This window comes from Rhincodon typus, chromosome 11 (assembly GCF_021869965.1).
Source record: "Rhincodon typus isolate 14 chromosome 11, sRhiTyp1.1, whole genome shotgun sequence".
NCBI classification, from domain to species: Eukaryota; Metazoa; Chordata; class Chondrichthyes; order Orectolobiformes; family Rhincodontidae; genus Rhincodon; species Rhincodon typus.
This window is the reverse complement of record NC_063342.1, coordinates 27,299,961-27,321,061: the sequence shown is the minus strand read 5'-3', so window position 1 is coordinate 27,321,061 and position 21,101 is coordinate 27,299,961. Positions and strand designations below refer to the sequence as shown.

Genomic DNA, 21,101 nt, shown 5'->3' with positions numbered 1-21,101 from the left:
TGTTTTCATGAGCAATTAAGAATTCGTATCTGGCTTCCTTCTTATTCCCGTCAGACTATGTGATGCCGGTCAGTGACACCCCTAATGTTTTCAGTGCAGTACCAGAATCTCAATCTGCTAACATGAGAAAGAAAGAAGTTGCAGGTATTTGTGAAAATATTTATGCCTGGGTGTGAACTTAGGAATGGATTAAATATTCATATGCATAATAAGATTTGTTCTAAATTGACGATGTTAGGACATGCTGTAAATGCTATGCCACACCTTTGTAGTTAAATAAGTGTTCAGTCTTCTTGTGTGTGAAATGCATTTGATGATCATTACTCTATCTTGCATGGAACCCATTCATGGTTGTTGCACAAAGATTATGAATTGAGCAATCCACTGCACATTTTATTTCATTTTGGTTCCACACCATTAGTTTGTTTGGTCAGCTTGTTACAGTAGAGAATAGTATGTGGCTGCAAGTGTCTGTCAATATTTGTTGGCTATATTGTTGTGAAGTTTATGGATGGAAGCAATGTTGCTGCATGGAATGTCTGGTGTCATATCACTTCTTATGAATCTTTTTGAGTGGTATATTAATTTATGCACTGAGCATAATTTAGCATTTTATGAAATGTATGCCATATGTGCTTTTTTGAATTAAGCTATTTTGACTATAATGGAAGAAAATGATTGCTTCTGCTACAGAGCTCCATTAAATCTGGTAATGTAAATGTATTCATCAAAGCAACATACGGGTTGTTTTTGTAAGAAATTAAGAATTTTGTGTCTGGATTCATTCTTAACCCCAACAGATCATGAGGTGCTAACCTCTGACACTCCAAGTATGTTCAGATCAGTCTCAGATTATGACCTATCAATCACTGGCTCTCCGTATGTGTTGAATCCTATCGCAGAACCTGAAACTGCTAAAATAGGAAAGGATAAAATTACAGGTAATTCTGACAATATTTGTCATTTGGTGTGTAGTCAAGAATGGAGTAAATAATAATTGCATGTTGAATTTTTGTATAGTGACAGATATTTAGGACACTTGCTATCAATGCTATGCATAACAATTAGACAAGGTTTGTTTTAGTTTGGTATTTACTGTTTAGTAGGAAACTTTACAATGTAGATGAAATTAATAATCCATTGTGTGAAGCATTTTGCCTATCTGTTATGTTTTTAGTCAGTGTGCTTATTTCAAGAACCTTGGCCAACAGACTTCAAGAAGTTTATCAAGACAATAGAAGGAGTAGAGAATAGATTTGTTAGACTAGCGGTAGGAATGAAACTTCAGTGTTGTGGAGACTCTGGAGAAGTTGGACTGTCCTCCTTGGGGGGAAAAAACGGAATTTTAAAATTTTTTGTTCAAACTTCTGAAAGCTTCAAATGAAGTAATTAGGGAGAATTGGTTTCCATCTGCATGAGAGTCAGTGATGAAAGACCTGACATTGAGGTGATTTGAATAAGAAGCAGAGGTGGTTTGAGAAAAAATGTTACAAATCAGAATGCATCAAATTAATGGGGAGGGGGTGCATTTTTGATAGGAAGATTCAAAATGAATCCAAATAAATATTTTCTCTGTCAACATTTGTAGGGGAGTATACGAAGTGAGGCAAATGAGCTTGTAGCACAGATAGAAAATTGGCAGGTAGGATGTTGTGGGTATGACAGACGTGGCTGCAAATAGCTCAGGTCTGGGAACTAAATATCTAAGGAAACACGCACTATCGAAAGGATGGACAGCAGGAGCAGGGTTGCTTTGTTAGTAAGAAATGAAATTAAGTCGATAGCAAGAAATGATATAGAATCAGGTGGCATAGAATCTGTGAGGGTAGAGTTGAGGAACCGCAAAGGAGAAAAAACACTGGGAGTTATATACAGGCCTCCTAACCCAAAATGTGAGGAAGAAAGTAAATCAGGAGAGAGAAAAAGCATGTAAGAAAGGCACTCTTACAATAATCATGAGGGACTTCAATATGCAGGTGAACTGGGAAAGTCAGGTTGGTAGCAGATCCTGAGAAAAGGAACTCGTGGAATGTCTGAGTGGTTTCTTTGAGCAGTTTGTGGTAGAGCCCACGAGGGAACAGGCAATTCTGGATTTGGTGATATATAATGAGGCAGATTTGATTAGAGAGGTTAAGGTGAAGGAACACCTAGGAGGCAGTGACCATAATAGGACTGCAGTTTAAGAGGGACAAGCTGCAATCGGATTAAACAGTATTACAATTGAGTAAACGTAACTACAAAGATATAAGGGAATAGCTGGCCAGACTGATTGGAAAGGGAGTTTAGCAGGGATGATGGTGGAGCAGCAGTGGCAGGGGTTTTGGAGGTAATTCAGGAAGCACAGCAGAAATTCATCCCTAGGAAGGAGAAACATACTAAGGGGAGGCAAGGCAACTGTGGCTGTCACGGGAAGTCGGGGACAGCGAAAAAACAAAAGAATAAGCTAACAATGTGTTGAAGATTAGTGAGAAGCCAAAGGTTTAGGAAGCCTTTTAGAACCAGCTGAGGATAACTTTAAAAAAAACGATAAAGTGGGAGAAGATGAAACATGAGGGTAAGCTAGCTAGTAATATAAAAGATGGCAAGAGTGTTTTTTTAGATACCTAACAAGGTAGTGGAGAGGCAATGGTGGTCATTGTATTGCTGAAAAATGAGGCTGGAGAAGTAGTAATGGGGAAAAACGAAAAGGTGAAGGAACTGAATAGGTACTTTCACGGTGGAAGACACCAGCAGCATACCAGAACTTTGAGAGTCAGGGACAGAGGTGAGTATAGCAGCTGTTACTAAGGAGAAGGTGCTGGGGAAGCTGAAAAGTCTGAAGGTGGATAAATCACCTGGACCACATGGGCTCCACCCCAGAATTCTGAAGGAGATAACTAAGGAGATTGTATAGGCATTGATGATCTTTCAGGAATCACTGGAATCAAGGAGGGTCCCAGAAGACTGGAAAATAAAAATATCTCATTCCATATTTTACAATAAAACTTGAAATTTACACACTTGTATAGATTGTTAACAACATTATAAATTTTTAACTCCAACAAAAGCAAGTAAGTACATGTAGCAAATAAGATTAGCAATGTTTAAATGTCATAACTAAATAAGTGCAAATTTATTGTACTCTTTAAGCTGTCAATGAACCATCAATGATTTTTTTTTTCATTAGCTTTTCTTGGTTAACCAAATGCTGTGAAGATCGATCAAAGTTTTTTTTAAAGAGTATTTTGACTAGCTTGTAATTCTGTTTTGTACTCAGTTTCCACCTCATTGGTGTAATTGCAAACCAGTACTCTGCTGGCCTCCACATCCTGGCTTATGGATACATATTGATCATGTGACAGGATACAAATGACTTTCACAAAAGATTTTGTAGCTTGAATACTGAAAATTATTTTCTTACTTTTCTTCTGTGTTGATATAAATCAGCTTTCAATGACTTTTAAGTTTCAGATGAATAACCTTGCACATGCACTCTTTATCTAATGCACTTTCTATCCAAGCAATCTGCCACAACCTTTTTCATGCACACATTTTCTTTCCACTGATTCTTCAAAAGCTGAGACTTCATTTTCACCTCTTTATAATTCTCTCCAAATATTTGTTTACTCCTTTACATTCCAATTTATTTTCGGTCTTGCTAATCTTTTCAGTTTACTAACCACTCCAGTCAGTTCCACTGCCCTGGTTTCAGAGTCATGTGCAGAATCCTTACACAAGTCTAACCACTTTGCATGGGCATTCTGTTCATTTTGAAACTTTTTCTCCATGGTTAATGACCCCTTCTCAGACTCTGTTTCGATTTATTCTCAACTCCTCATTCTGCTCCTTAAATTGTTGTGAATTGTTTTTAAAGTCATGGAGTCATACAGTTTATACAGCATGGAAAGAGACCCTTTGGCCCATCGTGTCTGCGCTGGTTTTCAAACATCACTCTGTCTAACTCCATTTTCCAGCACTTGGCCCGTAGCCTTGTGTACTATGATATTTCAAGTGCTCGTCTAAATTGCTATTAAATGTGTTGAGGTTTCCTACTCTTACTACCTTTTCAGCAGTGATTTCCAGACACCCACAACCCCCTGGGTGAAAAAAGATTTCGTCAAATACCCTGTAAACCACCTGTTCCTTACCTTTAAAACTAGCCCCATAGTTATTGATCCCTCTACTACCATTTCTATGCCCTTCAGTGCACCTCGGTCAGATCCCCCATTGTCCTCCCCACTCAGCCTTTTCTACTCTAAAGAAAATAACACCACCTATCTAGACTCTTCTCTCTGGATCTGCTCTTCAATACTACAGATCTGATCCTTTGTGTTCCCCATATTGTATCTGAAGTTCAAAATTTCCATAACTCTTTTAAGATGATAACTTCCAATAGTTTGTAAGTCTGATTTGTAATTCTGCATTCAACCAACTGATCCATCAGCAATTCTGTCTGCTCAAGGTACCTCAGAGAGACTTCAGTTACATAGGAATATGGGAACAGGAGTAGGCCATTCAGCCCCTTGAGCCTATTCTGCCATTCACTGACATCATGGTTAATCTGTGGTCTAACCCCATATATCTGTCTTTGTCCCATATCCCTTTGCTTAACAAAGGTTTAATTATCTCGGATTTAAAATTAACAACTGATCTAGCATCAACTGTCATTTGTGAAAGAAAGTTCCAAACCTCTAACACACTTTTTGTGTAGAAGTGCTTTCTGTCTTCTCTCCTGCACAGTCTTGCCCTAATCGTTGGACTATGTCCTCTAGTTCCAGGATCACCAAGCAATGGAAGTAGTTTCTCTTTGTCAATCCTGTCTTTTCCTGTTAATATCTTGAAGACTTTGATCAGATCACCCCTTAACCTTCTAAATTCTAGAGAAAAAAGCTTAATTTGTGTAACCTCTCCTCATAAGCCCTGAAGTCTAGGTAACATTCTTGTAAACCTATGTTGCACTCCCTCCAAGACCAATATATCCTTTCTAAGGTGTGGGAGCCTGATCTCCTCACAGTACTCCAAGTGGGGTGTGACCAGCGTTTTGTATAACTGCGGCATAACTTCTGCATCTTTATACCCCAGTTCTCTAGACATAAAGGCCAGCATTCCATTAGTTGCCTTGATTATCTTCTGCACCAGTTCATGGCATTTTAAAGAACTATGCACCCGGAACCTCCAAATCTATTGGATATCCACTGTATTTAACTTCGTCTTATCTAGAAAGTACCCGATCTATCTTTTTTAGGTCCAAAATGGATAACCTCACACTCACTGACATTGAAGACCATCTGCCACAGCTCTGCCCATTTATCTAATCTATCAATATCCATTTGTTATTCATCAAGTTTTAATTGAATTTTTTTGTTTGAATTTACTTCTGCAAATTCATCACCTTACATGTTTCAAACTCACATTAAAGTTTTTTACTTTCTGTGACTGATATTCTTTTTTAATATTATTTTTTAATAGCATACTTTCATCTCATGTGAAAGTTGCTTTTCTAAACTGATTGCTTTTTCTTCAGTAGAGTCTAGTTACTGACACTACCTTTTGATATTCTTGCACTTCTGTACTAAACTTTCTTAGTCCTGGGCTAGTCAATTTTTCACTTTATCCCGCAAATCCTTACAAGTTTGGGCTCTAGCTTCAACAAAAGCAGGGAACAGCACAGAATTTTCCACCTGAAAAATTCCTCTTTCACCCCAAATGGGTGTCTAGAAGCTCTCAAACCCTTGTTAGACTCCACTTGGAGTACTGGTTGGAATCCCACCATGGCAGATGGTGGAATTTGAATTCAATGAAAATCTGGAATTAAGAGTCTAATGATGACCATGAATCTATTATCAAATATCATAAAAACACATCTGGCTCACTAATGTCATTCAGGAAAGGAAGCTGCCATCTTTACCTAGGCTACATGTGACTCCAGACCCACAGCCATGTAGTTGACTGTTAACTGCCCGATGGGCAATAAATGCTGGCCTAGCCAGTGACGCTCTCGTCCCATTAATGAATGAATAAAACCTACTCTTAGCTGTACTGAGCTATTAGTTACTTGCCGATTTTTCTGAACTCTAATGAGTTTCCAGAACTTCCCTGAACTCTAACACCATAAACCATCCAACTGCCCTTGGGACTCCTCAGAGTCCAATACACAGAATCAGTGTAGCTCAGTTGTCGTTGAAGCTAAAAACCAGCATTGCCCCTGCCTGGAACTTGCTTCTCTCTCATGTATATATACACAGGCACACTGCAAGTACTTGTCACATTTGAACTGCTCTTCACTGATCTTTGATCTATTTTGGAGTGCCATATTGAAAACCTTGCAATCAAAAACAAGTCCCACCCTTTATTGTTAAGCAGAATCAAACACAGCAAACCATTGGAACGGTCCAAATAAAAACTGAAAGAACTGCAGATGTTGGAAATCAGAAACAAAAACAGAAATTGCTGGAAAAGCTCAGCAGGTCTGGCAGAATCTGTGGAGAGAAATCAGAGTTAATGTTTTTGATCTAGTGACTCTTCCTCAGAACCGCAGTTCTTTTGGTTTTTATCATGGAGGTGGAGGTTGAGCTAAGGATATGGGAGGAGGCGTCTCGAACCCTAAAAATGTTGAACTTGATATTGAGTCCAGAAGGCTGTAGAATTCCCAAGCGGAAAATGAGGTATTGTTCTTCTAGCTTGCGCTGAGCTTTGCTGAAGCACTGCAGCAAGCATGAGACAGAGATGTTGGCCAGGGAACAGGGTGGTATTTTGAAGTGTCTGTTGTATTGTCTGTTTCCTAAATGTTACCATTTCATAGATTGCTGGCTTATATAGTACAAATTACAGATAACAAAATGGTTTAATCACACAAGAATAATAAATGTGTGCAATGTTGCTACATTGTAATGATGATTAATAACATGAATGTACTCGTCATTACAACTTAGATGTTATTTTCATGAGCAATTTAAGATTTTCCTATCTGCCTTCCTTCTTATCCCTGCAGATCACAAAGTGCCAACTTCAGACACTCCTAATGTGTTCAGTTCAATCCCAGAATCTGAATGTGCTAAGATAGGAAAGAAAGAAGTTACAGGTATTGCTGACAATGTTTGTGGCTTGAGTATGGGCACAGGAGTAGAATGAACACTTGCGTGCATGTTATGCATAGTGTTAATGTGACAGACTGTTAGGACACAAGCTGTGGCTGCTATGTTTACTTGAGTATAAAGTGTATTTAATAGTTAGTGAGCTGCCTTGCATGGAATCCATGCGTTTGTTTGTACAAAGTATACAAATTGAGCAATTCATTACATATCTCCTGGAATTTGAGCGTTTTGCTTCTCTCTGTTGGTTCATTTAGTCAACACGCTTGCTTCATGATGTTTAGAGTCTGTGCTTGGCTGTCATTTGTCTGTCGAGTTTTCATAAATCTATGGTTGTAAAGTGTACGGGAAGATGATTTTTACACAGTGGGGGAAAATGGACAGAATTCTCCTGGTGCCTTGGAGGTAGTGGGGTTGGTTGGGGCTTTGGAGAAATTTAGACACTGTAGTTGCAAATGAGGTCAGCTGTCTGATGTGTTCCGACATCCATGCAGCATAGAGCAACCTGGTTACCTTTAGATATTAAAATAATAAAGAACAAAGAAAATTACAGCACAGGAACAGGCCCTTCGGCCCTCCAAGCCTGTGCCGATCCAGATCCTCTATCTAAACCTGTCGCCTATTTTCCAAGGATCTGTATCCCTCTGCTCCCTGCCCATTCATGTATCTGTCTAGATACATCTTAAATGACGCTGTCGTGCCCGCCTCTACCACCTCCGCTGGCAACGAGTTCCAGGCACCCACCACCCTCTGCATAAAGAACTTTCCACGCATATCTCCCTTAAACTTTTCCCCTCTCACCTTGAAATCGTGACCCCTAGTAATTGAGACCCCCACTCTGGGGAAAAAGCTTCTTGCTATCCACCCTGTCTATACCTCTCATGATTTTGTAGACCTCAATCAGGTCCCCCCTCAACCTCCGTCTTTCTAATGTAAATAATCCTAATCTACTCAACCTCTCTTCATAGCTAGCGCCCTCCATACCAGGCAACATCCTGGTGAACCTCCTCTGCACCCTCTCCAAAGCATCCACATCCTTTTGGTAATGTGGCGACCAGAACTGTACGCAGTATTCCAAATGTGGTCGAACCAAAGTCCTACACAACTGTAACATGACCTGCCAACTCTTGTACTCAATACCCCGTCCGATAAATGAAAGCATGCCGTATGCCTTCTTGACCGTTCTATCGACCTGCGTTGCCACCTTCAGGGTACAATGGACCTGAACACCCAGATCTCTCTGTGCATCAATTTTCCCCAGGGCTTTTCCATTTACCGTATAGTTCGCTCTTGAATTAGATCTTCCAAAATGCATCACCTCGCATTTGCCTGGATTGAACTCTATCTGCCATTTCTCCGCCCAACTCTCAATCTATCTATATTCTGCTGCATTCTCCGACAGTCCCCTTCACTATCTGCTACTCCACCAATCTTAGTGTCATCTGCAAATTTGATAATCAGACCATCTATACCTTCCTCCAGATCATTTATGTATATCACAAACAACAGTGGTCCCAATTTGGATTCCTGAGGAACACCACTGGTCACAGTTCTCCATTTTGAGAAACTCCCTTCCACTACAACTCTCTGTCTCCTGTTGCCCAGCCAGTTCTCTATCCATCTAGCTAGTACACCCTGCACCCCATACGACTTCACTTTCTCCATCAGCCTACCATGGGGAACATTATCAAATGCCTTACTGAAGTCCATGTATATGGTATCTACAGCCCTTCCCTCATCTATCAACTTTGTCACTTCCTCAAAGAATTCTATCAAGTTGGTAAGACATGACCTTCCCTGCACAAAACCATGCTGCCTATCACTAATAAGCCCATTTTCTTCCAAATGTAAATAGATCCTATCCCTCAGTATCTTCTCCAGCAGCTTCCCCACCACTGATGTCAGGCTCACTGGTCTATAATTTCCTGGATTATCCTTGCTACCCTTCTTAAACAAGGGGACAACATTAGCAATTCTCCAGTCCTCCGGGACCTCACCCGTGCTCAAGGATGCTGCATAGATATCTGTTAAGGCCCCAGCTATTTCCTCTCTCGCTTCCCTCAGTTACCTGGGATAGATCCCATCCGGACCTGGGGACTTGTCCACCCTAATGCCTTTTAGAATACCCAACACTTGCCCCCTCCTGATGCTGACTTGACCTAGAGTAATCAAACATCTATCCCTAACCTCAACATCTGTCATGTCCCTCTCCTCCGTGAATACCGACGCAAAGTACTCATGGAGAGTAATATCTGTTATGGCAATATACAGTGAGCATTTGAATTCTTCTGTTCCATGGTTGATGATTGGTGCAATGCCTCCTGGCTGGTTCGCCTGCCTGACCCCATGTAACACTCCCACTGGTCTCATAATTGGGACCCGCTGAAATCCCAAAGAATGGCACAGTCGTTAGCACTGCTGCATCACAGCGCCAGAGACTAGGGTTCGATTCCAGCCTTTGCTGACTGTCTGAATGGAGTTTGCACATTCTGCATGTGTCTGCATGGGTTTCCTCCCAAGTCCAAAGATGTGCAGGTTAGCTGGACTGGCCATGGTTGATGCGGGATTATAGGAATAGGTTGGTGGCTAGGTCTGGGTGGGATGCTCTTCAAAGGGCCGGCACATACTCGATGGTCCAAATGGCTTCTATCTACACTGTAGGGATTCTGTGAGTGGACCGTGATGTCCTATGCTCCTGCCACCAGAGCCTACCCCAACCTTCCTGTGCACCTCACACCCATGAGGGTTTGGGCTGACCAATCATTTTGATTCTTGAATAGTTCTGACGACTGCAACATTTTGTCTGCTATTGCTGCAGAGAGTTCCTGTTATTACATCTCGAACTGGTTGGCCAATCAACTCTGGTCGAAATGTTGCTGTGGAGAATGCACCATTCAATAACTGCAGCAATAATTAATTCATTTACATACTTTAAATTCAGCATTATCTGAGGTGCATTATGTGACCTTTGGTTACATTGGATCATTTTGTTCTCTCGTGAAAGCAAAAAAATCAACTCTGCAGCAATGATACATATATGTCCTGTCATGCAAATGTATTCATCAAATCATCTCACCAGGGATTAAAATTTTAGTATTTGGATTCCTCCTTATTGTCAATATACCATGAGGTGCCAATTTTTTGACAGTCCTAATGTGTTCAACTCAATCTCAGACTATGAGTTGCCAGTGATTGATCGTGCATGGAATATCAATCTAATCCCAGGTTTTGAACCTGCTAAAATAGGAAAGAATGAATTTGTAGCTTTTTCTAACAATCTTTGTGACTTGCTGTGAAGTCATTCAATAACAAATTGATGACAAGGTTTGTGACAGTGACAGGTAGATTGGGTACCTGTAGATGCTATGTCACACTTCTACAATTAACAAAGTGTTTATTTTGAGGTTGGTTGGCTCACCGAGCTGGTTTGTTGTTTTGCAGATGTTTCGTTACCATGCTTGGTAACATCCTCAGTGCAGCCTCTGATGAAGCGTTGGTGTGTTTTTCCACCTGGTTTTTAAACTCTGGGGTCCGTTGAGATGGATTGCTCACTTCCAGTTTTCCTTTGTAGTGGAATGTATATGGGGTCGAGTTCAATGTGTTTATTAATAGCATGCTTCGTGGAGTGCCATGCTTCGTGGAGTGCCATGCTTCCAGGAATTCTCGTGCTTGTCTCTGCTTAGCCTGTCCAGGATCTTGGTGTTGTCCCAGTCGAAGTCATGGTTCTCCTTGTCCATGTGGATTGAGATGGTCCATCTCAATGGACCCCAGAGTTTAAAAACTAGGTGGGAAAACACACCGATGCTTCATCGAAGGCTGCACTGAGGACGTTACCAAGCACGGTAACAAAACGTCTGCAAAACAACAAACCAGCTTGGCGAGCCAACTAACCTCAACACCCACAACCCGAGCTACAGATCTACTCCAAAACCATAAAGTGTTTATTTAATTATGCATATAGCATTTTTGGTAGTGCATGGCCTGGCATAGAGCCCATTCAGAGTTGTTGCACAAAGTATATGGAATGAACAATCTGCCGCATATCCCCTGAAATTGACTCATTTTGCTTATCTCCTTTGGATTATTTTGTCAATGCTGTTATTTCAAGAAGATTTAACAGCAAACATCATGAAGGCAATCAAGGTTTTGGAGAGAGTGGAGAATAGATTTGTTAGAATTGTAGCAAGAATGAAAATTTCAGTTTTGAATAGAGGCTACAGAAGCTGTGCTGGCTCTCCTTGTAACCATGAACGTTGAAGAGAAATTGAATAGTTATGTTGAAAATTTGAAGAGGCAAAGTAACTGGGGAGAAACAGTTTCCTCTGTGCAGTTTGTAAAAGCATCAGAAGTAAGAGAGGAATTTTTTTATACAGTGTTATGATCACAAAAGGGTAGAATGCAGTTTCAACTGTAAATGACAAAAGAAAATTAGATGAATGTTGTAATGTAAAATTTGCAGGGCTGTGCAGAAAATTCTGGGTAATGTGAGAAATTTGATAGATTTTACAAAGATCTGACACAGACATAATGGGATGAACCAGCACCTCCAAACGCTCGGATTCCATAATTTAAACACTACAATTGGCTGTAACAAGATTCTCATTTTATTACAGCTATAATGTATGCAGCTTTTATTTGATGAAAAGCACTTTTAATGTAGTGGAAAGAATGCTGCCGATTTAGTTTTGTTCTTTTTTTGGATAATATTGAGTTAATTAGTCAGTGCACTGTCAGATTGAACCATAGAGGCATTGCAGTTTACAGCACTGAAAGAAGTCTGGACCTGCTCATTGAAACAGCATTTATGTTTAGTGGCACATCCCCTATTTTTGCACATAATCCTGTCCATTCCCTATCCTCAATGACTCATCCATCCTCCATTATTTAAGAAATCTGCTTCCACAACATTTTATGTGTAGAAAATTTCAGATTTTAACAAGCTTCCAAGCGAAAAAAAAACTCCTTTTCTTCAGATTGTTTGTCATGATTTTGAATCTAAAATTCTTTGGTTATTAACCCACATAATGGAATGGAAAGCAGTAAATTGTTTATTCTTATCACCATTGCTGTGATCTTCAAAGCCTCTCTTAGGCCAGCTAGTAAATCTAGTCCCATTTGCCAGCATTTGGCCCATATCCCTCTATACCCTTCCTATTCGTATACCTTGCTATTCCACACAGTCTTAACTTTTCTAATCTCCCTTTGTAACTAAAATCCTTCAACCTTGGTGACATCCTGGTGAACCTTGCTAAGGCCATACATCTTTCCAGAAAGGTTGGACCCAGAACTGTTCGCAATTTTCCAGCTGAAATCTACCTTTTGATTGAGAAATGTTGAAACTGGTCCTTTGTGTTTGCTTTCGCTTACTTATTTATTAAATTTGATTTTTGTTTAACCTCTTTCTAAAGATGCCTTTTCAGCTATGTCCCTCTAACTTCTGCTTGCTGTATTTGACGTGCTTGTTGCACTACATGGTCCTTTAACAGTTGATAATCAGCTACACATAAGGACACCTTAAAGGGAATGTTCTCTGTGTTCAACTGTTTGTTACTTGCAGCAGACTCCTGACTGTTGCATGGGATCATGCAACTCAGAGAGAATGGTTCACCACTTTAATAGAATTTTTTAAATAGATACATAGGCCCCTGTGCTCTTCTTAGCAAGGTTACTTAAAGTGTACTGCTACACCATATCAATCCACCCAAATTTCATTACTTCAAACTTCTCCTCATTGAATTCCATCTGCAAAGTACTTCACCACCCTGTTTATAACATTTTGAAGCCTTTAAATATTCTCATCCACCTTCTAGTTTGCCAATTTCAAACTATCAACAGACTTTATAAAGTTGATCCCTCTGCATGATTGCAGATTCTTGACAAATGTTGCAAGAAACAATTAGTGGATCCAAAAGTGACCCTTGGCAGATGCCACTGAAAATATTCTGAAAAACATTCATCTACAACGCCACCCTCTGCGTTCTATTACTTGGCAAATTTTGTATTCATAACTCGATTTTTCACTTGAACTTCAGTTTAAACCCTTCCATTGTCTTAATAGGTATCCCTTATGGCACATTTGTTCAATGTCTTTTAGAAGGTCCAAAATACAAATTCTGCTACACTACCTATCAGCCTTCAATCTTATTGCATCAAACAATTAAATCAGATTAGACAGACGTGATTAGCTTTTAACAATCCATTCTAACTCTCTCTTTGATTTTTTTTTAGAATTTACCCATTGCATGTGGGCATCGCTGGCTGGGCCAGCGTTTATTGCCAGTCCCTAGTTGTCTGTGAGAAGGTGATGATGAGCTGCTTTCTTGCACTGCTGCAACCCACACTTCAGAGGTGCCCTTGGGGAGGGAGTTCCGGGATTTTGACCCAGAGACTGTAAAAGAACTTTAATTGACCTCTGCTTTCCGAATGCAAGTATATGTTGCCCTTGATAATGGTTTCCAGTCACTTCCCCACAACTGATTTTACATGGACTTGCCTGCAGTTTTCTGATTTATAGTCATATGGCACATACAGCGCAGAAACAGATCCTTTGGTCCAATTTGTCCATTCCGACCAGATATCCAAAATAAATCTGGTCTCTTTTGCCAGCATTTAGCCCTCTATACCCTTCCTATTCATATACCCATCCAGATGCTTGTAATTGTACCAGCCTCCACCACTTCCTCTGACAGTTCATTCTGTATATGCACCACCCTCTGCATGAAAAAGTTACCCCTTATATCCCTTTTTAAATCTTTCCCCTCTCACCTTAAACCAATGCCCTGTAGTTTTGGATTCCTTGAAAGTGAAGTCGCAGGTAGATAGGATAGTGAAGAAGGTGTTTGGTATGCCTGCTTTGATTGGTCAGTGCATTGAGTATAGGAGTTGGGAGGTCATGTGCGGCTGTACAGGTCATTGGTTAGACTGCTATTGGAATAATGTGTGTATTTCTGGTCCCCTGCTATAGGAAGGATGTTGTGAAACTTGAAAGGGATCAGAAAAGATTTACAAGGACGTTAAGCTACAGGGAGAGTGGGATAATCCAAAACTAGAGGGCATTGGTAACTATCCAATCATACAGCAGTACTGCAATACGCAGTGTGTATTTAAAGTGTGTGAACAGTATGACTTTTTTTTCTGCCTTTGCTTCTATTAGTTAACCTTGAATGCATCATGTAATGTTTATTATTTTATGAAATGTGCTTTTAGGCATGTAGTGTATGATTGTCCTGGAATCTATTAAGGTCAAAATAATGAAAGCATAAGAGCAATTCTGCAACAATCCTGCATAGTAATGATGTTCAGTAAATCAGATGTTTTAATTACTACAACTCAAGAGCTCTGTTCACGAAAGGTTAAGAATTTTGTACTTGGCTTCCCTCTTATTCCCAGCAGACCATGTGGTGGCAACCTCTGACACTCGTTATACATTCAGTTCAATCTCAGACAATGAACTGCCAGTCACTGACACTTCTGATGTATTCAATCCAATCCCAGAATCTGAACCTGCTAAAATAGGAATGACTGAAGGTACAACTACTTCGCACAATATTTCTGCCTTGGGTGTGAACTGAATAATGTAACAAATAATAATAAGTGCATGTTGAGATTTGTGCAAAAGCCTGAAAAAGTTCAAACACATGCCTGGGTGCTTTCACACTTATACATTAAGTGACTGTTGAATTCACTTGTGCATAAAACATATTATAATTACTCTGCTGTTTTTGCCTGCAATTCATGCAACTTTGTGGCACAAATTATTATCAAATGAGCAATTCAGCGCAGATCTCTTGGAATTTGTCTGTGTTCTGCTTGTTTTTGTTGGTTCTTTTGAACATTTTTAGCATGGCTAAAAACTGTCTGATAAACTGTCACAGCTATATTGTTATGAAGGTAACAGACAAGAATTAACCTTTACCAAGTAGAAGCAATATTGCTGCATGGAATATCTGTTGTCATATCACTGTTATATGAAGTTCATTTGAGTTATATTGAAGTACTCAACACTTTGGTATTGTATAGAAGATATTATTTGTTCTGCCACTCATGACTACATTTAAATACGTTTAATGCTATTACAGTGAAAGAATAAGGCCAATTCTGCAATTCAAATGGTGTCTGGTAACACAAATGTATACAACTGTATACCTCCACTGTTATTTCCTTCAGTATCAAAAATTTTGTACCCGGCTTCCTTTTTCATATTTTAAGGCTATCGTGTACCAACTCCTGACACTGCTCATGTGTTCAGTTTAATCTTAGACTGAGTTGCCAATCTTTTGATACCACAAATGTTTTCAGTCCAATATTAGAATCCGAACTAGCTAAGATCGGAGAGAAAGACTTTGCAGGTATCTCTGAGAATATTTGTGCCTTGTGTATGAACTCAAGAAAAGAGTAAAAATTTCTTACCATCATGTGATTAGTAGTAAACTGAAAGAATGGTAGGATACATGCTGTCAATTGTATTATTCTTACAATTAAGTAAGTATTCACTTTATCTGTGTGTTTTATAGCCAACTCACTGTCTTGCATGGAACCCATTCATTATTCTTGTGCAAAATATATGAAGTGAAAAAAAATCACTGCACATTTCACAGAATTTGTGCACTTGGCTTATTGCTGTTGGTTTTCTTGGGCTGCATGCTAATTGTATGTTTGGTTGTAAAGTGACTATCAGCATTTCATGGCTATATTGTTTTGAATTTCAATTATGATTAAGAAATACATTTTGTGTAGTTAAAACAACATCACTGCATGGAGTGCCTGTTGTCAGTGTTCTTCTTCTTATATGAATTGTTTTGAATAACTATTAATTTAATTCATCAAAATATTATGCTGCACATTGTTCAGTATTATACAAAATGTAATTTTGTGTGTACAAGGTATGACTACATTAAAACCCATTGTTTGCTGTCATCGTTAAATAACATAAACCAATTCTGTGACAGATTTACACTAATGGCCAGTGATATAAAGTGTTTTTTTATGTCATGTGACCAATCAGCCATGTCTCATATGATGCTTTAAAAGTTGTTTTCTAATTTAAAATCAAAAACCGTTGATCTTTTCCAGTGATCAATTGTGCAGTGCCTGATTACACAATCTTCCGCTTAGTGCAAAAGCTACAATACTTGGTTTCAGCTTTACATTTACTTTATCTCCTTCCTTACCTAGAATGCAATTAAATCCATACCTTGATGTAACAAGCCAGTTACACTGGGAGCATATTCTTTTGGACTAGCCACTAGCATTTAACATCTACAGCAGATCTAGTGTTGTTTTTGGAAGAGGAAACAGCGGCTTCACTGGGTTCATTTATCTATTACAGACTATGGGTTCTCAACATCTGACACTGCAATTGTGCCAAGTCCAAGCCCTGTACATGAGACAGGAGAAAAAGAATTAACAGGTATTCCCAAAGCTACCTCTGGCATGGCTATAAATAATATGATGTGATTGTGCAAATAATTTTGTGTCTGTGGCTTACATTTTCATCATTTTGCATGTTTTCTTCTCTTCATGGTCTGATACCTTTTAATTATCCTTTTATGGAGCAGCCTGTACTGTTTGTTCAGCGTTTGTATGTGACAATACTAAATAAAACTGATGCATGCTACAAAAGCATTTCACGCAAATCTGGGGAGTATCAGATCATATTGGAATTATTAACATTTATTCTTAAGAACAAAATAGTGTGTGGAAAAATGCTGGTCTGACACCTTCAGTATATTTGAAATTGGTGCATGAATCAGTTGCAATAATAATTCAGGTTTGTAAGTTTTCATACATACATACATGCTACGAAGAATTTTCACCTGGGCTTTCTCAATTTTAAGGTATGAACTTAAGAGATGTCAGATGACAATATAAATTAAAAGCATTTTTTTTTCCACAAATGATATCCCACATTTTTAAAATTTCATTTGATGAACTAATGTTTTGTGTTGGACTTCAATGTATTCGTTATGCAGTGTATTATTAACAGAACTGTTCTGAAGGGTCACTGGACCTGAAACATTAACTCTGCTTTCACTCCATAGATGCTACCTGACCTGGTGACTTTTTCTAGAAATTCCTGATTTTGTTTCTGATTTCCAAAATCCGCAGTTCTTTGTCTTTTTTTTAATTATTAAGGAAATTTCAGCTTGATCTGAATAACAGAAATCATTATTTTTAACTTGCTGTTTTGAACAGGCATGTGATCACTCATCTAAAGTTCTTAAATGTTTTAATCATTCTTTAGTTCTTGGCATGAACAGGAAAGCCATGGTGAATTTTCTGCCAGGTGAAGGTACCGGAAAGAGGACCCGGGATAAAATAGATCTTGAGTCACATGGCATTTAAGTACTTTTACATGTTTTCTGGTGGAAGGAAGAACAGATGCACTCTTCCAAGCACCATGAGCAAAGTTAAGTCCTCGACCGTCCTGAAATCTAATTATCTACTCAAATGCCGATGATCATTCCTTCAGTTTCAGAATTCTGTTCAGGGTCCTGCACAGTTCTACGTTCCCTAGGCTACCTTTCCACTAGCAGTTACGGCTTTCCCCATGGCATTGCTGAATGCAAGAGGCTAGCAGCTCCTGCTGCGTGGGACTTTTTCTTCCCTAGGGTTTTGATTCAAGGGAAGCCATGCTGGTGCCCTTGTGTGGATTGCTTAGATTGCCTTGATCGGTTGGCATGTGATTAGGTGGATTTTCCCAAAGTTATCCATTCAGCTGAGAAGACCTTAAAATCTCAACAGGATCCTGTCCTGTATTTCAATAAAAGCTTTGCCAGGCAAATATTCTTTACATCACAATATGTAAATATTGTTGTAGCATTCAGTAACTGCCATCTTTTCTTAGTTATGCTCACATGATGTTGAATGGATGTATGTGCCTCTCGGGAGGTTTTGTGGATTTTGTTTTGGTAACTTATTAATAGCTAATAAACTTATAGAACTGAAGTTGTAGTTCTAGTGCTAAAGGGGCAGTTTTCAACAATCTGTTGACTCACTGGCAACACAGGGGTCAACCCTTGTAGGATTTTGAAATCAATATATATGCACCAGGAGCTTCCAGCCCAGACTGGCCTGCCTACAGGTGTTCCTTTCATCAGGAATAAGCTGTAAGTAAATATAACTGAGGCTTTTAAAGGCTGCAACTAATACTTAAGAAAGGTCAAATAAAAGCAAAGTACTACTGGGATGCTGGAGATCAGAAATGAAAGCAGAATGTGCTGGACAAATTCAGCAGTTCTGGCGCCATCTGTGGAGAGATGTACAGAATTAATGATTTGAGCCCAGTCTGTCAGTTCATTATTGCTGAGCTGAAAAGTGCATGAGAGCGAATCCTTCTCTCCTGTTTGGGATTTCTGGCCACCTATTGTAAAACCTGCTTAGCTAGATACAGCAGAAAATGAATTTCCCTTGACTTTTTTCCACATTTTTTTTTTTGTGATAATTTGGAGCAGATAGAAAATAGACCATGGTACATTGCACCTCAAATGAAGAAACTCCCCAACTTTGGGTAGATGTGTTACTTTGTGGGGTAATGTCATAAGTCAAATTTTCCATCATGTTTTCCCTACCTAATGCTGGATGTGAGGAATAGCATTACATCATAGGTGTCTAGCAATGCTAGACAGAATGGAATATTTTGATCAACCTGGCAATCATATTCACTAAGTGGCGAGCGCCCAAGCAAATCTGCCTCAGTAAACCAACTCCTGTGACTGTGCCACAGCCACCAATGAGCTCAGTGGATCAATTCCAAGCCTGCCTGTCCACCACTCTCACAGTAATTGGGGACAATCCCAGCCACAAATAATGGCTCTCCATGGGTAACTCAAATGGTATGCAGCTGAAAGAATCCAAGTGAGATGTACCTTGAGTCCACCCTCACTTTCCGGTTTTGGGTGCTTTTCCTGTCATGACCTTGTTCTGGTTATATTACCCATTGTGCTGGGAGTGTGTCAAGTGGAACGACCATCTTTTCACAGAGATTTGCAGGTTGAGGCATGACTGCCCTATTTAGTTGAAGAGCTATCTGGCAACAATCTGGGGAGAAAAAGAGCTCCCAGCTATGATGGTGATGTGATTAAAAAAAAATCTTGCTGCAGCAAGTGCAATATGAGACAAACCTCTACTTATACAACAAATATCTGGTTGTCGAGGCACTAAGCTGTCATTATTGCAAACAAAAAAATGATTTCACCAGAACAATCAAGATGTGTATGCACTGCTCCAACTAATACCATCACAAACTGTCTCTTTGCACCCAAACATTCCTTCCACTTGTGTTCATCCACTTGGATGCCCATAAAATTGCCTTGAGTATTCTCCAAGCTCTATTACAAAAATTAACTACTTCAGGTGCTGGAACTCTGAAGCAAAAATAAAAACAAATTGCTAGAAATGCTCAGCAGCTCAGCCAAAGTCTGTTGGGGAGAAACAGAGTTAAAACTTCAAGTTGGTGAGAGGTGTAGAGAACCTTGAAATGGGCCATGTCTGTCATTTCTTCATCTCCTGCCAACATGTCCAGACTTCATCCCTGGATTTGGAGGGCCACTTCCTTGAAATAGATGAGAGGAAGCAAGGAGACAGTCCACTGGTGGTCATCCTTTTCCTCGTATTAATTGCTCAGTTCTGCTTTGGAAGACATAATATACTTAGTTACCCATAGCAATGTGAAAATCTCCAAGTCTGCAAAAATGGTGCTGGATTTTTCTGGTTCATTGATGATGGGCTGGGAGATGGGAGGGCTGGCAGAATGGTAGGGACACATTGGCAATGAAGCAATGTCTTTCCATAATCAGGTTTTTCCCAAGGTGAGAAAGTTGGCAAAGTCACCTAAGTAGCCGATGTAGGGCCACCTCCTGCCCTTGGTAGCATTTGCCTACGTCGGAAGAGCCTCCTGGCACATGGGGAGATTTCCAGGTAAACCCTGGTGGCCCCCCAGTGGGTTGCATAGTTGGCGTGGTTGGGCCTAATATGTTTATGAGCACTGCAAGGCCCATGGCAGCAATGAGCATCCTCTTAGTCATTGCCACTTTTGATGCTTCACGTCCAGGGTGATCGTCAGAGCCTGCCTGGCCTTGGCTTTCACATTTACCTTTCTTCAAGGGTACCCCACTATTCAGGCGCCTTCTCCATAGTTATGCAGCATCAGCACCACTACTGATGGCATTGCTAACATTGCAAGCCCTTTGGTGCTGCAACTTGCAGAGATAGACTGCTATTTTTAATTGGCTTACAGTTTGCTATTGCCCTATGGAATTGAATTCTACAGATGTAGGAATTTGGATAGGCGTGATTCCTTAATTTTCACATGGGAATATACTATGTTCTCCGATTATCATTCAGACTGTGTTGTCTGAATCAGCCACATACCAAACTGAAAAAGTCATTGCATATAACACAGCAGGTACTTAGGACAAAATATTAAAATGTGGCTGCTATAGGCCCTTGCAGTGCTGAACTGTAAGACAGCCTGACTAGTTATTGCTGCGAATATTTTACAATTAGAAAAGACAAAGGCATCATCCATTGCCAGCTCCACCTTGTGGCTTCCACTCATGTATTGAGGGACTGGAAGTAGACGTCATTTCAACAATGAAATTGATATCCCTATGAATTGAAGGTTTTTATGATAGTGGTAGAAATATTCAAGTCAGTTTAAAAAACTAATGGCCTCTGCTGTGAGGGGTTGTGCTGCATTTAATCCTGGTAACTGACTGCACATGCCTGAATTTTGTGGGTGACAATGAAATCCCACTGTCAGAGTTGAAAGATGGAGCTGACTCTGCTTTGCAGGACCCAGGGTGACAGAATAAGGCTGCAAACCACTGATAACCCACACTTGATGCTGCTCCTCCATGTCTCTTCTGGGACTTCAAAATAATGTCACCATCAGTAAGGCCCATATTCCACTTTGGATTGGGCCATAGAGGTGATGACAACTCACCCCTCCATTTTATAATGATCCTAATACTGGGCTGATTTTAGACAGTTTCAGGTCCTTTAAGGTCAATTGCAAACTGAAATCACATC

At 39.8% G+C, this 21,101-nt stretch overlaps 1 protein-coding gene across 1 annotated transcript in view; it reads left to right on the top strand.

Annotated features, from left to right (window-relative positions):
* The window catches only part of LOC109911646 (target of Nesh-SH3), a 286,431-nt gene that overhangs the window by 171,271 nt on the left and 94,059 nt on the right, over positions 1–21,101 (top strand). The window contains exons 35-39 of the mRNA XM_048603066.1: positions 55–144; positions 801–941; positions 6,971–7,060; positions 14,460–14,597; positions 16,399–16,479. Coding sequence (XP_048459023.1) covers positions 55–144; positions 801–941; positions 6,971–7,060; positions 14,460–14,597; positions 16,399–16,479 — 540 coding nt within the window. The remainder of the gene's footprint in view (positions 1–54; positions 145–800; positions 942–6,970; positions 7,061–14,459; positions 14,598–16,398; positions 16,480–21,101) is intronic.